The 14,417-nt window shown below is 35.4% G+C and overlaps 1 protein-coding gene and 1 long non-coding RNA gene across 2 annotated transcripts; one reads left to right on the top strand and one right to left on the bottom strand.

The window, feature by feature from the left end:
* The first annotated feature begins 4,079 nt into the window (after window positions 1-4,079).
* On the top strand, window positions 4,080-7,113 carry LOC138933210 (uncharacterized). The gene is made up of 2 exons (XR_011446937.1): window positions 4,080-4,137; window positions 4,536-7,113. It is a non-coding gene; the product is annotated as an uncharacterized lncRNA (long non-coding RNA).
* Window positions 4,980-10,479, bottom strand: Ebo (ellipsoid body open). Its single transcript, XM_070295774.1, has 16 exons — window positions 10,111-10,479; window positions 9,720-9,923; window positions 9,451-9,642; window positions 9,197-9,356; window positions 8,855-9,111; window positions 8,615-8,781; window positions 8,236-8,542; window positions 8,040-8,132; window positions 7,787-7,955; window positions 7,587-7,725; window positions 7,115-7,473; window positions 6,689-7,016; window positions 6,121-6,318; window positions 5,767-6,045; window positions 5,482-5,647; window positions 4,980-5,403 (listed from the first exon to the last, which is right to left on the bottom strand). The coding sequence occupies exons 1-16, from the start codon at window positions 10,111-10,113 to the stop codon at window positions 5,326-5,328; spliced, it is 3,099 nt and encodes a 1,032-aa protein (XP_070151875.1). The 5' UTR covers window positions 10,114-10,479; the 3' UTR covers window positions 4,980-5,325.
* Window positions 10,480-14,417: the final 3,938 nt, after the last annotated feature.

The raw sequence follows: 14,417 nt of genomic DNA, 5'->3' as shown, positions 1-14,417 counted from the left end.
CCAAAAATTCTCCGTCTCCTCTTTATTTCAAACAAGGCAATCAGGGTCCTGGCCCTACTGACAATCAATGCTTTCCTCCTAATTCATTTTTTATCTCTCCAGACGATCGTCTTCCATCATACTCCAACGGGATAGCCATCCACCCTCCTCCCACCTCCACCCCATCCCACCCTCCTGATCCCTCCCCCTCCACCCATTCTTCTTCTCCTTCTGCCGCTCCCGCTCCTCACTTCTTTCCCTCTTCCCCAGAGCTCCAGTCATCCCTCTCTCCTTTTATACCTTTCATAAAAACCATACTTGAAAAGATTTTCCCATTCCTAAAAGCCTTTGGGATTTACGACGACATAATAAAAATTCTCCAAGACCTAAATATTGCATGCCCCCCCACTCCTACGCTTTCTACTTATCATGAATCCTTCTAACTCAGACACAACTTTACATGCCTCCTCTCCCTTTAAAATCTTACAATGGAATTGCCATTCTATCTCTAACAAAATCGACTCCCTTCGATCTATTGCAGAGGAATTCGACATCATCGCTCTATCTGAAACCTGGTTTAACTCAGGTTCCATATTCCCTCTTCAAAATTTCTACGTTATCAGAAAAGACAGTCTGTCACGCAACTCAGGGGGGCTAGCCCTAGTTGTCAAACACAACATTCCCTTCAAAATTTTAAACGACTGTTTTCAAATTCCCAACAAACTCGAATGTCAATCCATAATCATTCCAGTCGGAAATCAATTCTTTCAAATTTCCCCATTCTCCCCTTCGCGCCACAGAATGGAATGATTTGTTCAATTTTGTCAATTCCTACCCTATCTCCCTCCTAATCGGCGACTTTAACAGTCACCATACGGAATGGGGTTCTAACCGTATAGAAAACTCGGGCGCAGCCCTGCTGTCCTCAGCAGTTGACCATTCCTTTATCTGTCTCAACGACGGCTCCCCCACCTTCTTAACTCGACCTAATCAGTCCAAGTCCGTCATCGACATATCATTTGCTTCTCCTGCACTATACTGTTTGTGCGAATCGAAAGTTCTCTCTGACCTCTACTTCAGTGATCATTTCCCCATTTCTACTTCAGTAAACTGTGCAGTCAAAAGACGTACCTTCTTTACCCACAAAATCAAGATGAAAAAGACGTACCTTCTTTTCCCACAAAATCAAGATGAAAAAGACGGATCAAATTCAATTCGCATCAAATCTCATTCAAAACTATTCCTCTCTACTAGATGCTATCTCCACCTCTTTCTCCTCCATAGACATACGAAAATTTCATTTCACATATCATAACGCATCATTCTCACCCCCGACACTCCAACCATCAAAAACCTCCTCCACCCCTTCCCAAGCGCTCCACTCTCCTCGCCCCATGGTGGGACGACGAATGCGAAACAGCCTCTTCTAACCGCAAGAACGTTCTTAACTTATATAGAAAAAACCCCTCCATTCCCAATTACCTAAACTTAAAAAAATCGGAAGCAATAGCTAAACGCACTCTGCGATCAGCAAAGAGAAGGGGATGGAGAAATTTTTGTAGTACTTTAAACGAACACACTCCTATACAGCACTTATGGAAAATGATTAAAAGGTTCAAATCCAGGCATCTGGGCCTGCCTTTCTTTCAAAATTCTTCTAACTTCGAGATTCCAGAAGGAATAAAAACTTTAATTTCAGCTCTCTGTCCTCCCTCCGCCCTCTGCAAACAATACTTTTCCCCTACAGATTATCCTAACTCTGTATCCTGCAGCATGTTCGAAAAACCGTTCACTATCTCCGAACTCATCAGTCACATCAAAAACCTCAAAACAAAATCTTCACCAGGAATGGATCGAATTGACTACAGAATGATTTCCCTTTTGCCGGACCAATACCTTCCTATCCTGTTAGACATTCTTAACAATGCATTTGAAGAGGGAATTTTCCCTGACTGTTGGCAACACTCCATTGTATTCTTAATTCCAAAAAATTCACCGGGTAAATTTAGACCAATTTCTCTCACTTCCTGCCTTCTTAAACTAATGGAGAAACTTATTCACTCTCGCTTCGAATGGTGGATAGAAAAAAATAAGATACTCCCATTAAGACAATTCGGCTTCAGAAAAAGAAAATCCTGCCACGACAATCTCGGTGTTCTGCTCACTGATATTTACACAGGATTTGCCCTTAACCAACCTACAGCCTGCTTGTTTCTCGATATTGTCGGAGCCTTTGACAACGTTGTTCCTAACCTCTTTATAGAAGACTTAATCGAACTCGGTCTCCCTCCTAAACTGTGTCAATTTATTTACAACCTCATTCACATGAGGAAATTACAATTCGTGATCAATGGAGAAATTTCCAACACTTTATTTTCCTATAGGGGAGTCCCCCAAGGCTCAATTCTAAGCCCTCTTCTCTTTAACATTTACATCTCAAAATACCAAAAAATTTTCAATAAAAAATATGAAATTCTGCAATTCGCCGATGACATAGCCATATTTTCCAGGTCCTCAAATATCGACCGATCTCTAAAGACCCTAGAACAAGCTGCAAACAAGCTTGCCGCTCACCTGGACTTTAAAGGACTCGCGATTTCGCCTACCAAGTCAGCTCTAATTGTTTTTTCCAGACGAAGAAAAAGTCCTCTCTCCTACTCAATCAACCTTCAGGACTCGGTGATCACATCATCCATGTCTCACAGATTTCACAGTATCATCCTAGACTCTAAACTCCATGGCAATGTTAAAGCAGGATTGTGAGAACGGGCTGAGGAATAATTAAGTCGGTATAATATAAACGTACTCTCTTTATTAAAAAAACTGTATTATGCGTGTCCTCTCTTATCGGCTTGAGACTTGAGACTGACGACACAGTATAATTGCCGCTCGGGCTAACTTCGAGCCACGAGAGTTGCCGAAGCCACCCGAGTCGCGCTCGACTCGTTTTCTGTACATTCACATAGGGGAATATGTGTCTGTACATTCATCAACAGAAATGCGCTGAACTCAGCTATTCTTAATAATTTACATACTGAATTTCTCTCTAAAAAATTCACCAAGCTTCTAAACATTCTTAAATCATTACGAGGCGTCTGGTGGGGCGCCAACCCCGGGTTACTTCTCAACATCTACAAAGCTTTGATTAGAGGCTCAATAGAATACAGCTTTTCATACATTTGTTCCAATAATTTCACCCACTTGGAAAAATTAGAAAAAATTCAAAGACAGGCTATCCGTTTGTGCCTCGGATTAAGACAAACAACCCCTTCGAACGTTCTACTTGCAGAATCTGGTATTGGCCCCCTTAGATTCAGACTCATTTACCTAGCCTCTAAATTTTTACTTAAAAGCTTTGCTTCTAATGACAACTTGGTTATTGACAAGTTCTTCGACCTCCAAATTAGCCTTATTAACAACAACAAGTTCGATATTTCGACCAATTTCAGTCTATACAGAACATTCCTTAAACTTAAACCCTACAAATTCAAAATCGCTTCTTTTGACCAACTACCCGTGTACAATCACGACCTTGAAACCACTCTCTTCACAGCAGACATTCATATCACTCCTCCGGCAATTGTTGAAGAAATCAAGCAGGCTTCCTTCCCGCAATTAATATTCATGGCTACAATCATCTCATCCACGGAAGGAAATGCTTCTTCACAGACACCTCTAAAACTGACTCCCAGGATTATGTCGGTTTTGCCTTTTACTCTCACTCTCCACATACCAGTCGTCAATATAGAATCGACGGATACGCCTCGATTTTCATAGGGGAGACCCTTGCTCTCCTTAAATGTCTCGACTTCATTCTAGAAAACAAAATAACGAACTCTTCTATTTTCACCGACTCCCGAAGCCTTGTGGAAATTTTGCTTTCGGCGAAACCCCTGAGAGACCTTAACTATCTAATTTTTGAAATCAAAGAGAGACTTAGATCAGCCAATCTTTCAAACTGCAATATCTCTATAATCTGGATCCCTAGCCACTCAGGAATACTAGGGAATGAAACAGCTGACCTTCTTGCCAAAAGAGCCATCCGTACAGGGGAACTAGTTTCAGAACTCATACCACATAGTGATTTTTACTCCTTGGCTCGTACTCATTACATCTCTTCTTCTAACCGTACTTTAACTGCTCAAGCTAATCTAAAAGGCAAACATTATTTTAGCCTACATCCTTCCTTCTTTCCCCGTCCTTGGTTCTTAAAGCTCGGCCTCGACCGGGAAGAAATTGTCACGGCTTGTCGCATTAGAAGCAATCACTACAATCTCCAGACCAGTCTATTTCGCTGTCACATTACATCTTCGCCTGCATGCGACTGTGGACACCCATCACAGGACATAGACCACATTCTATGGTTTTGTCCTCTTTACCAAGATCACAGGTCTCACCTGCTTAAAAAACTAGAGGAAAAAACCAAGAAGCCTTCTTCTCCTGATGTCTTCAAGCTTCTTTCAACACCTTCTGCTGGAATCATCTCATGCCTTGCCACCTTCCTCAAGAAATGTAACTTGAACATCTGAAGTTATAATCTGATCTAATCTCTACAGAATTACTGTCTCCAACATCTATCGACTTGGCCGTGTGGGCCAGTGTGGTCAGGCCCGGAGCCATTCAACTAAAGAAGAAGAAGAAGTATCTCTGGATCTAGTGCAGACAGTTCACTGAACTGGCTGTACTAGTTCAGTTTATACTACTAAAAAAACCGCTTTCTCTTGCATGATTCAGCTAAAAAGAACGCTTTAGTGCAAACTTCGTAAACTAGTGCAACCAGTTTAGCTAAAAAGAACGAACCAAATATTTGTTTTTAATTTATGTACATTAATCCATATATGCAATATTGCAAAAATTTTGTTTGAAATAGGAATGGTAGATAATTTATCCGAATCCAACAACTAATGATCACAATATATGTAATGAATGGCATGTTATTAACAGTTTACAAACTCTGTTGTAAATAGTTCTATTTTTGCTACAATTTTTATTAATACATATATTATAATTACATACCTCTATAAAAAGTCGAAGAGTAGACATAAAGAGAAAATCTGAAAAATATAAGCTCTTATAGACATATAAACAAAAAAGACATTTTTCATTCATAATATAGCTTCATAAATAGCTTTTACATCACAAAAAAATGGTATGGCAGTGATATACACAGAATAGTTAATGTTTACAAAAGTTTTGTTTTTCTTTGTTTTATCATGGTTAATGTCTCCTATATCTGTATCTGGAGGCACTCGAATACAAAAGAGATTTGGTAAAAATGCTGATTTCATTTAAATGCTACCGTAAAAGTCTTAACTTCAAATTGCAATTTTCGTCCTAATACACGTTTCAGCCTGGTCTGCACAGTTGGTAACATCTTAAGTCTGAAATAAGCTGAAGAACTGATCTCGTCAGAGTTGGTTGATCCTGGGGAAAAAAAAATATTATTAAGCACGTATTACAGTTATATTTTTATATTTAAAAAATGTTAAAGATTAAACACACTGTGGATTTATCAAAGTTTCCCAACAATGTGACTCTTTGCATATCGTCTACGCCTTCACAAGTTGCTAAGAACGTTGGCAAAAAATTGCCAAAAAACCATCCTATGTTGACAGATGCTAGACTGTGAATAGCCGTGGCTATTTCGTCTGCTAGCAAGTTGTGAGATCTATATAAATTTAGTATGTATAAATTAAATAGTATGTTATAAATACAAATCTAACGATTTTAAATGGCAAACACATTCTTAATAATAATGAATATGTTATAATATAGTATAATACTTACTGTTGAAATAAAACTGTAAACAATGCCATCAAAAATCTTTCAAGAAGATGAACCTTAAATATGGCTCGTTGATAAAGTCGCCACCTGATATTTAATTGCTCGAGGCTTTGCAAACTCTGTCGAAATATATTGACATCTGACTGAAGTAGAGCTTGACCAAATGCCTCTAAAATAGCCACTAATTCTTCTTTATGCTCGACAGGTTCGTCTTCATTGGGATGCCCAAGAGTACGCAATATTGAAGTATTATAGAAATAATGCCATCGATGCATAAGAATACTAAAAATTAATAATTTTGTGAAAGAACTGGCTTTTAAAATAGATATAAAAGAATATACATTGCCAATATATTACCTATGGAAGAGTTTTAATAAAACTAATGTTGTATCCGGATGAGCACTTAGGCTGCTTCCGATTGCAGGCCATACTTGACCTAAACACAAACTTGTTACAGAAGGGACAAATGCCTTAAATGCATTGCTGGGTGCTGATACGACAAGTATTAAAATTTCCAGCAATTGATCCAATGCAGGACCAGCAGAAATATTTTCCCTGTAAATGAAGCAATTGATGCTCTATTGAAAAAAACTGTTGAAAAATTTTAAACATAATATAAAAAAAAATATATATATATATGTATATTTCTATATAAAACCATATAAATATATATATTTATAAATATAATATTGATTACATATTGATTATATAGTTTTTACATCTGTTGTTCACGAAAAAGTGATAAGAAAGCTTGATTTTAATTCTAAAAAATCTTAGGAAAAATTTTGATAAATAAAAATAAATTCATTAAAATAAGAAAAATAAAAGGCATATTTTTGGATATTATGATCTTGGATAACGCAAAATCTACTATTACATTTTGATTAAATATCTTTGCCTCTGTAATGTAATACTTCATACAAACCTGGTGTAAAGCTGCAGCATGCCTTGAACTGCATTTTGCATAAACTCGGGGCCTAATTGTTGTTGTAATACTGAAAATGTCGAGTGTAGGAAGCCAAGTAACACTTCGCATATAATCTGACACCTTATCACATAAGACAATAACTCTAATGTCCTATTTATTATCGATTCCAAACACGAATGTAACATTTTTTTTATAGTCGTAGATGAGGATGCACAATCTTCTAATAATTGAGTTAGAGGCATTACTGTAATTGAAATTGTCGATTCTAAAGGCACTGGTTGTCCTTGCATACCCAGAGGTGCAGATAATGCCAATATCATAGTATCTAGATGAGATATTTTTCTTTTATATATCTTTTCATAAAAACAAAAACGATAAATATTTTATATCAATAGTTATAGATTTTACAATCTGGCAACTTACCCAATAATCTTTGTCTTATCACTGCATCACCAAGTGGTAATACAATTCCATTTATTAATGCCCTTCGCAGAACTTTGATTGTATCTGGCTTCAAATACGGATATGTGCCCGTAGAAATTAAATTCCTAAAAATCGGTTGGTCCCACAAGATTGGTTTCAAAATGGCAGTGATACTTTGAAAAAGGTGAACGGCGGAATGGACAAGATTTAAAGGAAGTGGATGATCGCAGGATGCAGTATACGTTGTTGCCCAAATACACGAATCGATGCAACGCTGACAAAGTGTCTCCTTTGTCTTCTCCGGTTTCCTGACTATCCAATGACACCATGCTTGAAGAGAAGCCAAAAGCTGTGAATGTCTAATAGCGCAAATAAAGATATAACAAATGCCTTCATATGATTATAATATATAATGGGTTTTGTGTGTTATATATACTTAAAAAATTATGTACGAGATATAGTTAGAACTTACACTTCTATAAGATCTATTACGATGGCGGCTGGTTGAAGTGCCGCTTTATATAATTGATTATCTCTTGCGAATATACATGCGCCTAGAGTTTGTGATACAACTTCCTCCGCTAAGGTTTGATCAATATTTGTTTGATCTCCTATCGATACAAATAATTGTTACTCGCACAAAAATTAATAAAATTGCTCACAATAGCTTACCGATGAAAAGAGAATATAGTCTAGTTAAAGCTTGTGTAGTTGATGCAAGATCTCTCAAATGCGCATGTACATTTGATGCCTCCACATCATTTAGTAAAATAACTTGGCCATTGACGATAGCAGCGCCTAATTCTCCGAAAATAATTAATCCTTCTCTCCACGAACGATACTGAAACAAAAATATCCAATATTAATAATTTTGTCATATATAAAAATACACATATAAGACATGTATATTACTATTATAAATTACCAATAGTGTAAATACTGGAACAGGCGAGATGTCGGCGATTTTTGCTAAACATTCTACATTGGATCTCAGAAAATGCTGCCACTCTGTCTCTTCCTGCAAGAAGAAAAATTATAAGATTTAATAAAGCGTTTGATATTATATATGTATCTCTGATCTCTAAATTATATTTATACAAATTATATAGGTTTACACCTACGTTCTCGTCTAAACTTTCCGTATCGAGTTCCCTTAATACTCGAGAGTTAAATTTAAAACTCATTTTATGCAAGATCCGTTCGGCGAGGGCTAATGCGATGGCAGAATATCGTGACTGAATACTCTCCAAAAGTGTAGTCCAAATGTCTAAACAATGCAAATAACTGTTCACAGTAGAAGCTTGCTGAAATGTATGATGACACAGTATTTCCAATAATGTATTTACTGGAAATTTTGAGCTCGATTCCATTCTTTTCAGATGATTTGTTACAAATAATTGTAAAAACTCTGTCATTTTCTCCATGTAGCTAAAAAAAACATATTTTATCTTGCATTTTATGTTGAAAATATCACAGCAGATTCTTCCTAAGAAGCCATACCTCTCCTCTATAGAATCTAGACGTTCCATTAATTGGAATAAACCAACACCATTTTGAAATATTTCTAGTAACAATATATCAGTTGCGTCAGGCGAGCAGAGCGGTCTATACAAAAGCTCATTAATTGTTGTGAAAGCTTGAACAGCCATTTCTATTTGTTTGCTATTCTACAAAAACGTTTACAAATTTATTATTTTTCTTCCTGCTAACGCATATTTTACTGTATAAGTAAAATCCTACCATTGCATCATAATATTTCGCACAAGAAAAAATAGCATCCAATAAATTAGTAGAGATATTGCTTGATAGATCTATCCAACTAAACAGATGTGCTAAAACTTCAAGAGTAGCTGTGCAAACTTCACTGGTGCCTGTTGCCAATCCCTCAACATCTAATATTGTACGCGCAGGTGCAAGACTTTGTCCACTAATAGGTGATGGGGGTGGTGTCACAGTTCCAGAACGATTTTGCAATTTTGTGGTTTCTTTTAGAAGAACTAGTATAACAAAAAAAGAGAGATTGTAAAATCATTAATATATAATACTACAATGTATACTCTATATTCCAACAATAACAATTACCAGTAAGTGTATCCAAAGTCAGAGGCACTTGTGAACTCAATAATCTAAATAGCTCGCTTTTTCTGTGCATCGGCAGATCTTCTCTCGGTGTGGCTAATTCCTCCGAAGCTGTTCTCAAATATACAAGTCCCAACAATCTTGTATGTTTGTGATCTAACAGCTGTGATAAAAATTCAACAATATTAAACAGTCACATTCATTAACTGTAAACCATTTACATAAAAAGAAAAAAAAACTATTCTGTTCATACAAACCTGTAAAATGTTGGAGTAAAAATCAGGATAAAAATGTGGCCAATCATGTCTTGCTATATCCACTACCAATTTCACTACTTTATTCCTTACAAAGGGCACAACATCTCTTTCTAACGATAATGTATACAAAGTAGATCTCGTGAGAGCCCTATCCTCCCATGGGAGAATGGGCCATCGTCTTCCTATAGTTGTCTATCAAATAATTCACAGATTAAAGATTAGAGAAAGTCACAATGTTACATACAAAATAATATTATATATACAATTACCTCCAAAGTGGACAAAGCAAACATACTGACATAGTGATTGCTTGTAGAGGACAAGAAATGCAAACATGGTTTCCAGGAGTCAATCTGCGTGGCAAATTCTTGAAAACTACGTTCAATCGTACGTTTTTTTTCATTAGTCGTTTCTGGAGAAAAAAATTCTGTCATAAGCTGTTCCAGATTCTGCAGAGCAGCTACATCGTCATCCTGCAAAAATTTTAAACCTATTTTAAATATATATTATGTACATCTTTTGCAAATTTTGTTTCGATTGTATATATTTGACGAATTTTGCGTGAAAAGATAAAACGTTTAGATGCACACTCCGTCAGATCGTGTCAGCATAGATCGATTTTGTCGCATGGATGTAATAAGAGTACTACAATGTATTTACCATGATAGCCTATGTGGAAACTATTATATCGCTTTAAGTGCAATAGAAATATATAAAAAGAAAAAGTTTTAAGATTTCTCTTCACTTGACAAACGTCATTTTAAATTGATTAACTGAGATCAGTCCTATCCTCCTATCAGTCCGTCAATCAAAATCGTTTCTTTCTTTTTCTACAATTTGAATTGGCATCGATTGGACAAGATAAGCTGTATGATTCAACTTCACTGTCATAATCAAATTGTCAAAGGATCTGTATTTCTGTATAGCGAGATTCAATAACTTGCTATCGACAATTTTCGGTATCGTTAAGGGTCGGCAGGTGTGACGACAGCCGATCAGCGAACGCGTCAGGGCGTTCGTGCGATTGCTTCACTTAAAATTTCGTGCCTTGGTAACAGCCGAGCCGTGGCGACGCCACTAGAAACTTCCCTAGGAATATCTCTAGATGCAGTCCAGAGACGCAACTGACCAACGCAAGCCGCCAATCAGCAGCCGACACACTGAGCTATGCGGTTTTACTGCTGCGCAGAGAAACAAAGTTCCTCCAGTCACTTCCGTCCGGAAATACCAAAGAGAAAGCACGTTCCCGTGATATCACCGTGATAGTATTGTAATAATTTATTTACAAAAAATATATATCTTCTTTTATATTTTATATCGTGTGGTTAAGAGAATGCCGGACTGTCCTGTTTTACCGGCCATAATAATTATATTTTTGTACATCGAAATTTTTTTATAGTTACCCAGACAACACAAAACATCCTCAGGATCATCCTGAATATGTCCAGGACGGTTCAGGACATTTGTAGGATATTTTAAGATATTATTATAAATATATTTATAAAAATTTAATATGCATACATAATTATTTTTAGTTGTGTCAGCTATTTAATATAATTTAGAAATCTTAAGTATTATAATAAGTATTAATGTTCTATAAATGTCCAGTGGATAACTCCTGGATGTCCGTAGGATATATCTGCCCTGTCTATTATATTGGATGTCTTTTGGATTTCCAGAGGACATATACATGTGCAATTAATTGTTAACGTTAATTTCGTTTAATATTAATAATTGAGTTTGATGCGCACATTTTCATATATCCAAAATTATTATTTATTTAATATTTCATGAGAAATGTTACTGTTCGCAACATTCCAAAAACTTTACAAACAATAGTATTCAACCGCTAGTTTGTTTGTTTACCGCTATGCGACACGCGAACTCGTATTTGAGATTTGGTCATGAGAATTATATAAAGCTTGCAAAAAGCAACTGACAGGAAATTACAAATGTAATTATTTTCTATCAGTTCAATATCTGATGCAATGCCAACATAGGGAATTCAGATATTGGATTGTTTAGAAAATATTACACAACTCAAACCCGGGAGCCAAACTTAAAATATTCATGTACAGCACGAAAGCCTCAAATATTAAAGAACGGTGAACTATTTTTAATATTAGATTTTTAATATTGGCAGTAAATAACAAAACATAATTTTAATTTATATTGACATTTTAAAATTTGCTCCTTGAAACATACAAAAAATATCCCTAACATATCCTATAAAAATCCTTAGCATGTTCCACAGGATCTCCCTGGATTCTCCAGAGGTTAATATACGGCTATCATTTACTCTTCCTCAGGACATCCAGAGGAGATCTGAGGATTACAATGGGATATCCTGAGGATATCCTACATGTATGTCCTGGATGCCCTTTGGACGTCCTAAGGACATCCTTGTGCTGTCTGGGTATATATATATATATATATATATACCCAGACAGTCGCTAACGCACGAGCGGTGAGTGGGGGGCAACAGGCGTGAGTCACGGAATCGGGCCGAAATGTGCAAGTAAATCCCAGCACTGCTACAAATAATAGAAAAAGATTTGATCGTAAATTTTACGCAAAGAAGAACATGTAGGATGCTATTCATGGTGTAACACAAACTTTACATCAATTAGTAGCAAATTTTATTAGACACGCTATAATAGCAAATTTACGACAAGAACAGAGCAAACCTTATTGTACACAATATGATAACATATTTACGAAAAGAACAGAACAAAGTATCCCAGACAGCACAAGGATGTCCATAGGACGTCCAAAGGGCATCCAGGACATACATGTAGGATATTCTCAGGATATCCCATTGTAATCCTCAGATCTCCTCTGGATGTCCTGAGGAAGAATAAATGACAGCCATATATTAACCTCTGGAGAATCCAGGGAGATCCTGTGGAACATCCTAAGAATTTTTATAGGATATGTTAGGGATATTTTTCGTATGTTTCAAGGAGCAAATTTTAAAATTTCAATATAAATTAAAATTATGTTTTGTTATTTACTGCCAATATTAAAAATCTAATATTAAAAATAGTTCACCGTTCTTTAATATTTGAGGCTTTCGTGCTGTACATGAATATTTTAGGTTTGGCTCCCGGGTTTGAGTTGTGTAATATTTTCTAAACAATCCAATATCTGAACTCTCTATGTTGGGATTGCATCAGAAATTGAACTGATAGAAAATAATTACATTTGTAATTTCCTGTCAGTTGCTCTTTGCAAGCTTTATATAATTCTCATGACCAAATCTCAAATACGAGTTCGCGTGTCGCATAGCGGTAAACAAACGAACTTGCGGTTGAATACTATTGTTTGTAAAGTTTTTGGAATATTGCGAACAGTAACATTACTCATGAAATATTAAATAAATAATAATTTTGGATATATGAAAATGTGCGCATCAAATTCAATTATTAATATTAAACGAAATTAACGTTAACAATTAATTGCACATGTATATGTCCTCTGGAAATCCAAAAGACATCCAATATAATAGACAGGGCAGATATATCCTACAGACATCCAGGGGTTATCCAGTGGACATTTATAGGACATTAATACTTATTATAATACTTAAGATTTCTAAATTATATTAAATAGCCGATACAACTAAAAATAATTATGTATGCATATTAAATTTTTATAAATATATTTATAATAATATATCTTAAAACATTCTACAAATGTCCTGAACGGTCCTGGACATATTCAGGATGATCTTGAGGATGTTTTGTGCTGCCTGGGATACTTTGGCACAACGAGATGCAAAATTCACGCAAATAACAGAGCAAGCCTTGCCATGCATAGCATGACAGCAAATTTACAACTTTACTTTGTTACAAACTTTACAAAAATATAGTATTCAGCCGATAGTTCGTTTGTTCATCGTTATGCGCTATATGCATCCATCTCGTATTTGATTTTTAGTCATGAGAAGTATATAAAGCTTGCAAAAAGCAACTGACAGAAGATTAAAAATATAATTATTTCTCTATCAGTTCAATTACTAATACAATCCCAAACATAGGGAATTAAGATATTGAACTAATTGTCTCTCTTAGATCGGACAGATAAATGTCTAAAAAAGTTTAAATCATCCGTTTATTGTTTACTTAAAATGTAAATATATATATATATATGTATATATATATAAAATTCATATATTCATTATATTATGAATTCATTTTCAATTATTTATATATTATCATCATCTCATAATTATAATAAATGTCACCTAAGACTCTTGTCTGCTCGGTCGCATATTCTTAAACGATGCGTCAGAAAACATGATAGATTGCTTCACAAAAAATATTCCTCTCTGCGAGATTTATCGTTCCTCAGAGTTTGTCGCAGAGTTTCTGAATCATCCTCAGTCCTGTTTTTGCCACAAATTTGCTGTCATGCCGTGCACGGCAAGGTTTGCTCTATTATTTGCGTAAAATGTGCATCACACTATTGCGACAAGCCTTGCCAGCAAAAGCTAAGCTTTATCCGGACACACCTTGTTACAATTTTGCTGTAAAGACATGTTCGGGTTTGCTGCAAAGACATGCTCGGGTTTGCTGCAAACTTTGTGCAAAGTTTGCATCATTTTGCTTGCTGGGCACATATAATCTTTATGACAATTTATTATTATTCATAGTTATATTTAGTAATTTATAAATGAGAAAAGAAAATTTGATATATTTTATCTTCTAATGTTACCAAATATTTGCATATTTATATAAGCTTGCCTATATTTATAGAAAATAAACTTTTTTTAAAGCAAAAATTTAGAAATTTATTTTTTGTTGTAAAATATTTATGAATAATGGTTTTATATATCGAATTAATTTTAATCAATATGAAAATAATTTTTTTATTCGGTTAGAGAATATTCATTTATAAAGATGCGCATTTGTTTTTATTATTCCGCAATATTTGTAGCATGCATGTATGTATGTATATATCGGGGA

The sequence above is a fragment of the Polyergus mexicanus genome, unplaced genomic scaffold, assembly GCF_030449975.1.
Source record: "Polyergus mexicanus isolate NDT 795.1 unplaced genomic scaffold, iyPolMexi1.0 SCAF_5, whole genome shotgun sequence".
NCBI classification, from domain to species: domain Eukaryota; kingdom Metazoa; phylum Arthropoda; class Insecta; order Hymenoptera; family Formicidae; genus Polyergus; species Polyergus mexicanus.
This window is presented reverse-complemented; position numbering and strand designations above follow the sequence as displayed.

Excerpts from the sequence above, each read along its gene's own strand:
- Ebo (XM_070295774.1), bottom strand. Across the intron at positions 8,782-8,854 it reads CGAAATATTATGATGCAATG|AATAGCAAACAAATAGAAAT; the intron begins GTAGGATTTTAC and ends ACGTTTTTGTAG. Across the intron at positions 7,474-7,586 it reads GTAATAGATCTTATAGAAGT|ACATTCACAGCTTTTGGCTT; the intron begins GTAAGTTCTAAC and ends TTGCGCTATTAG.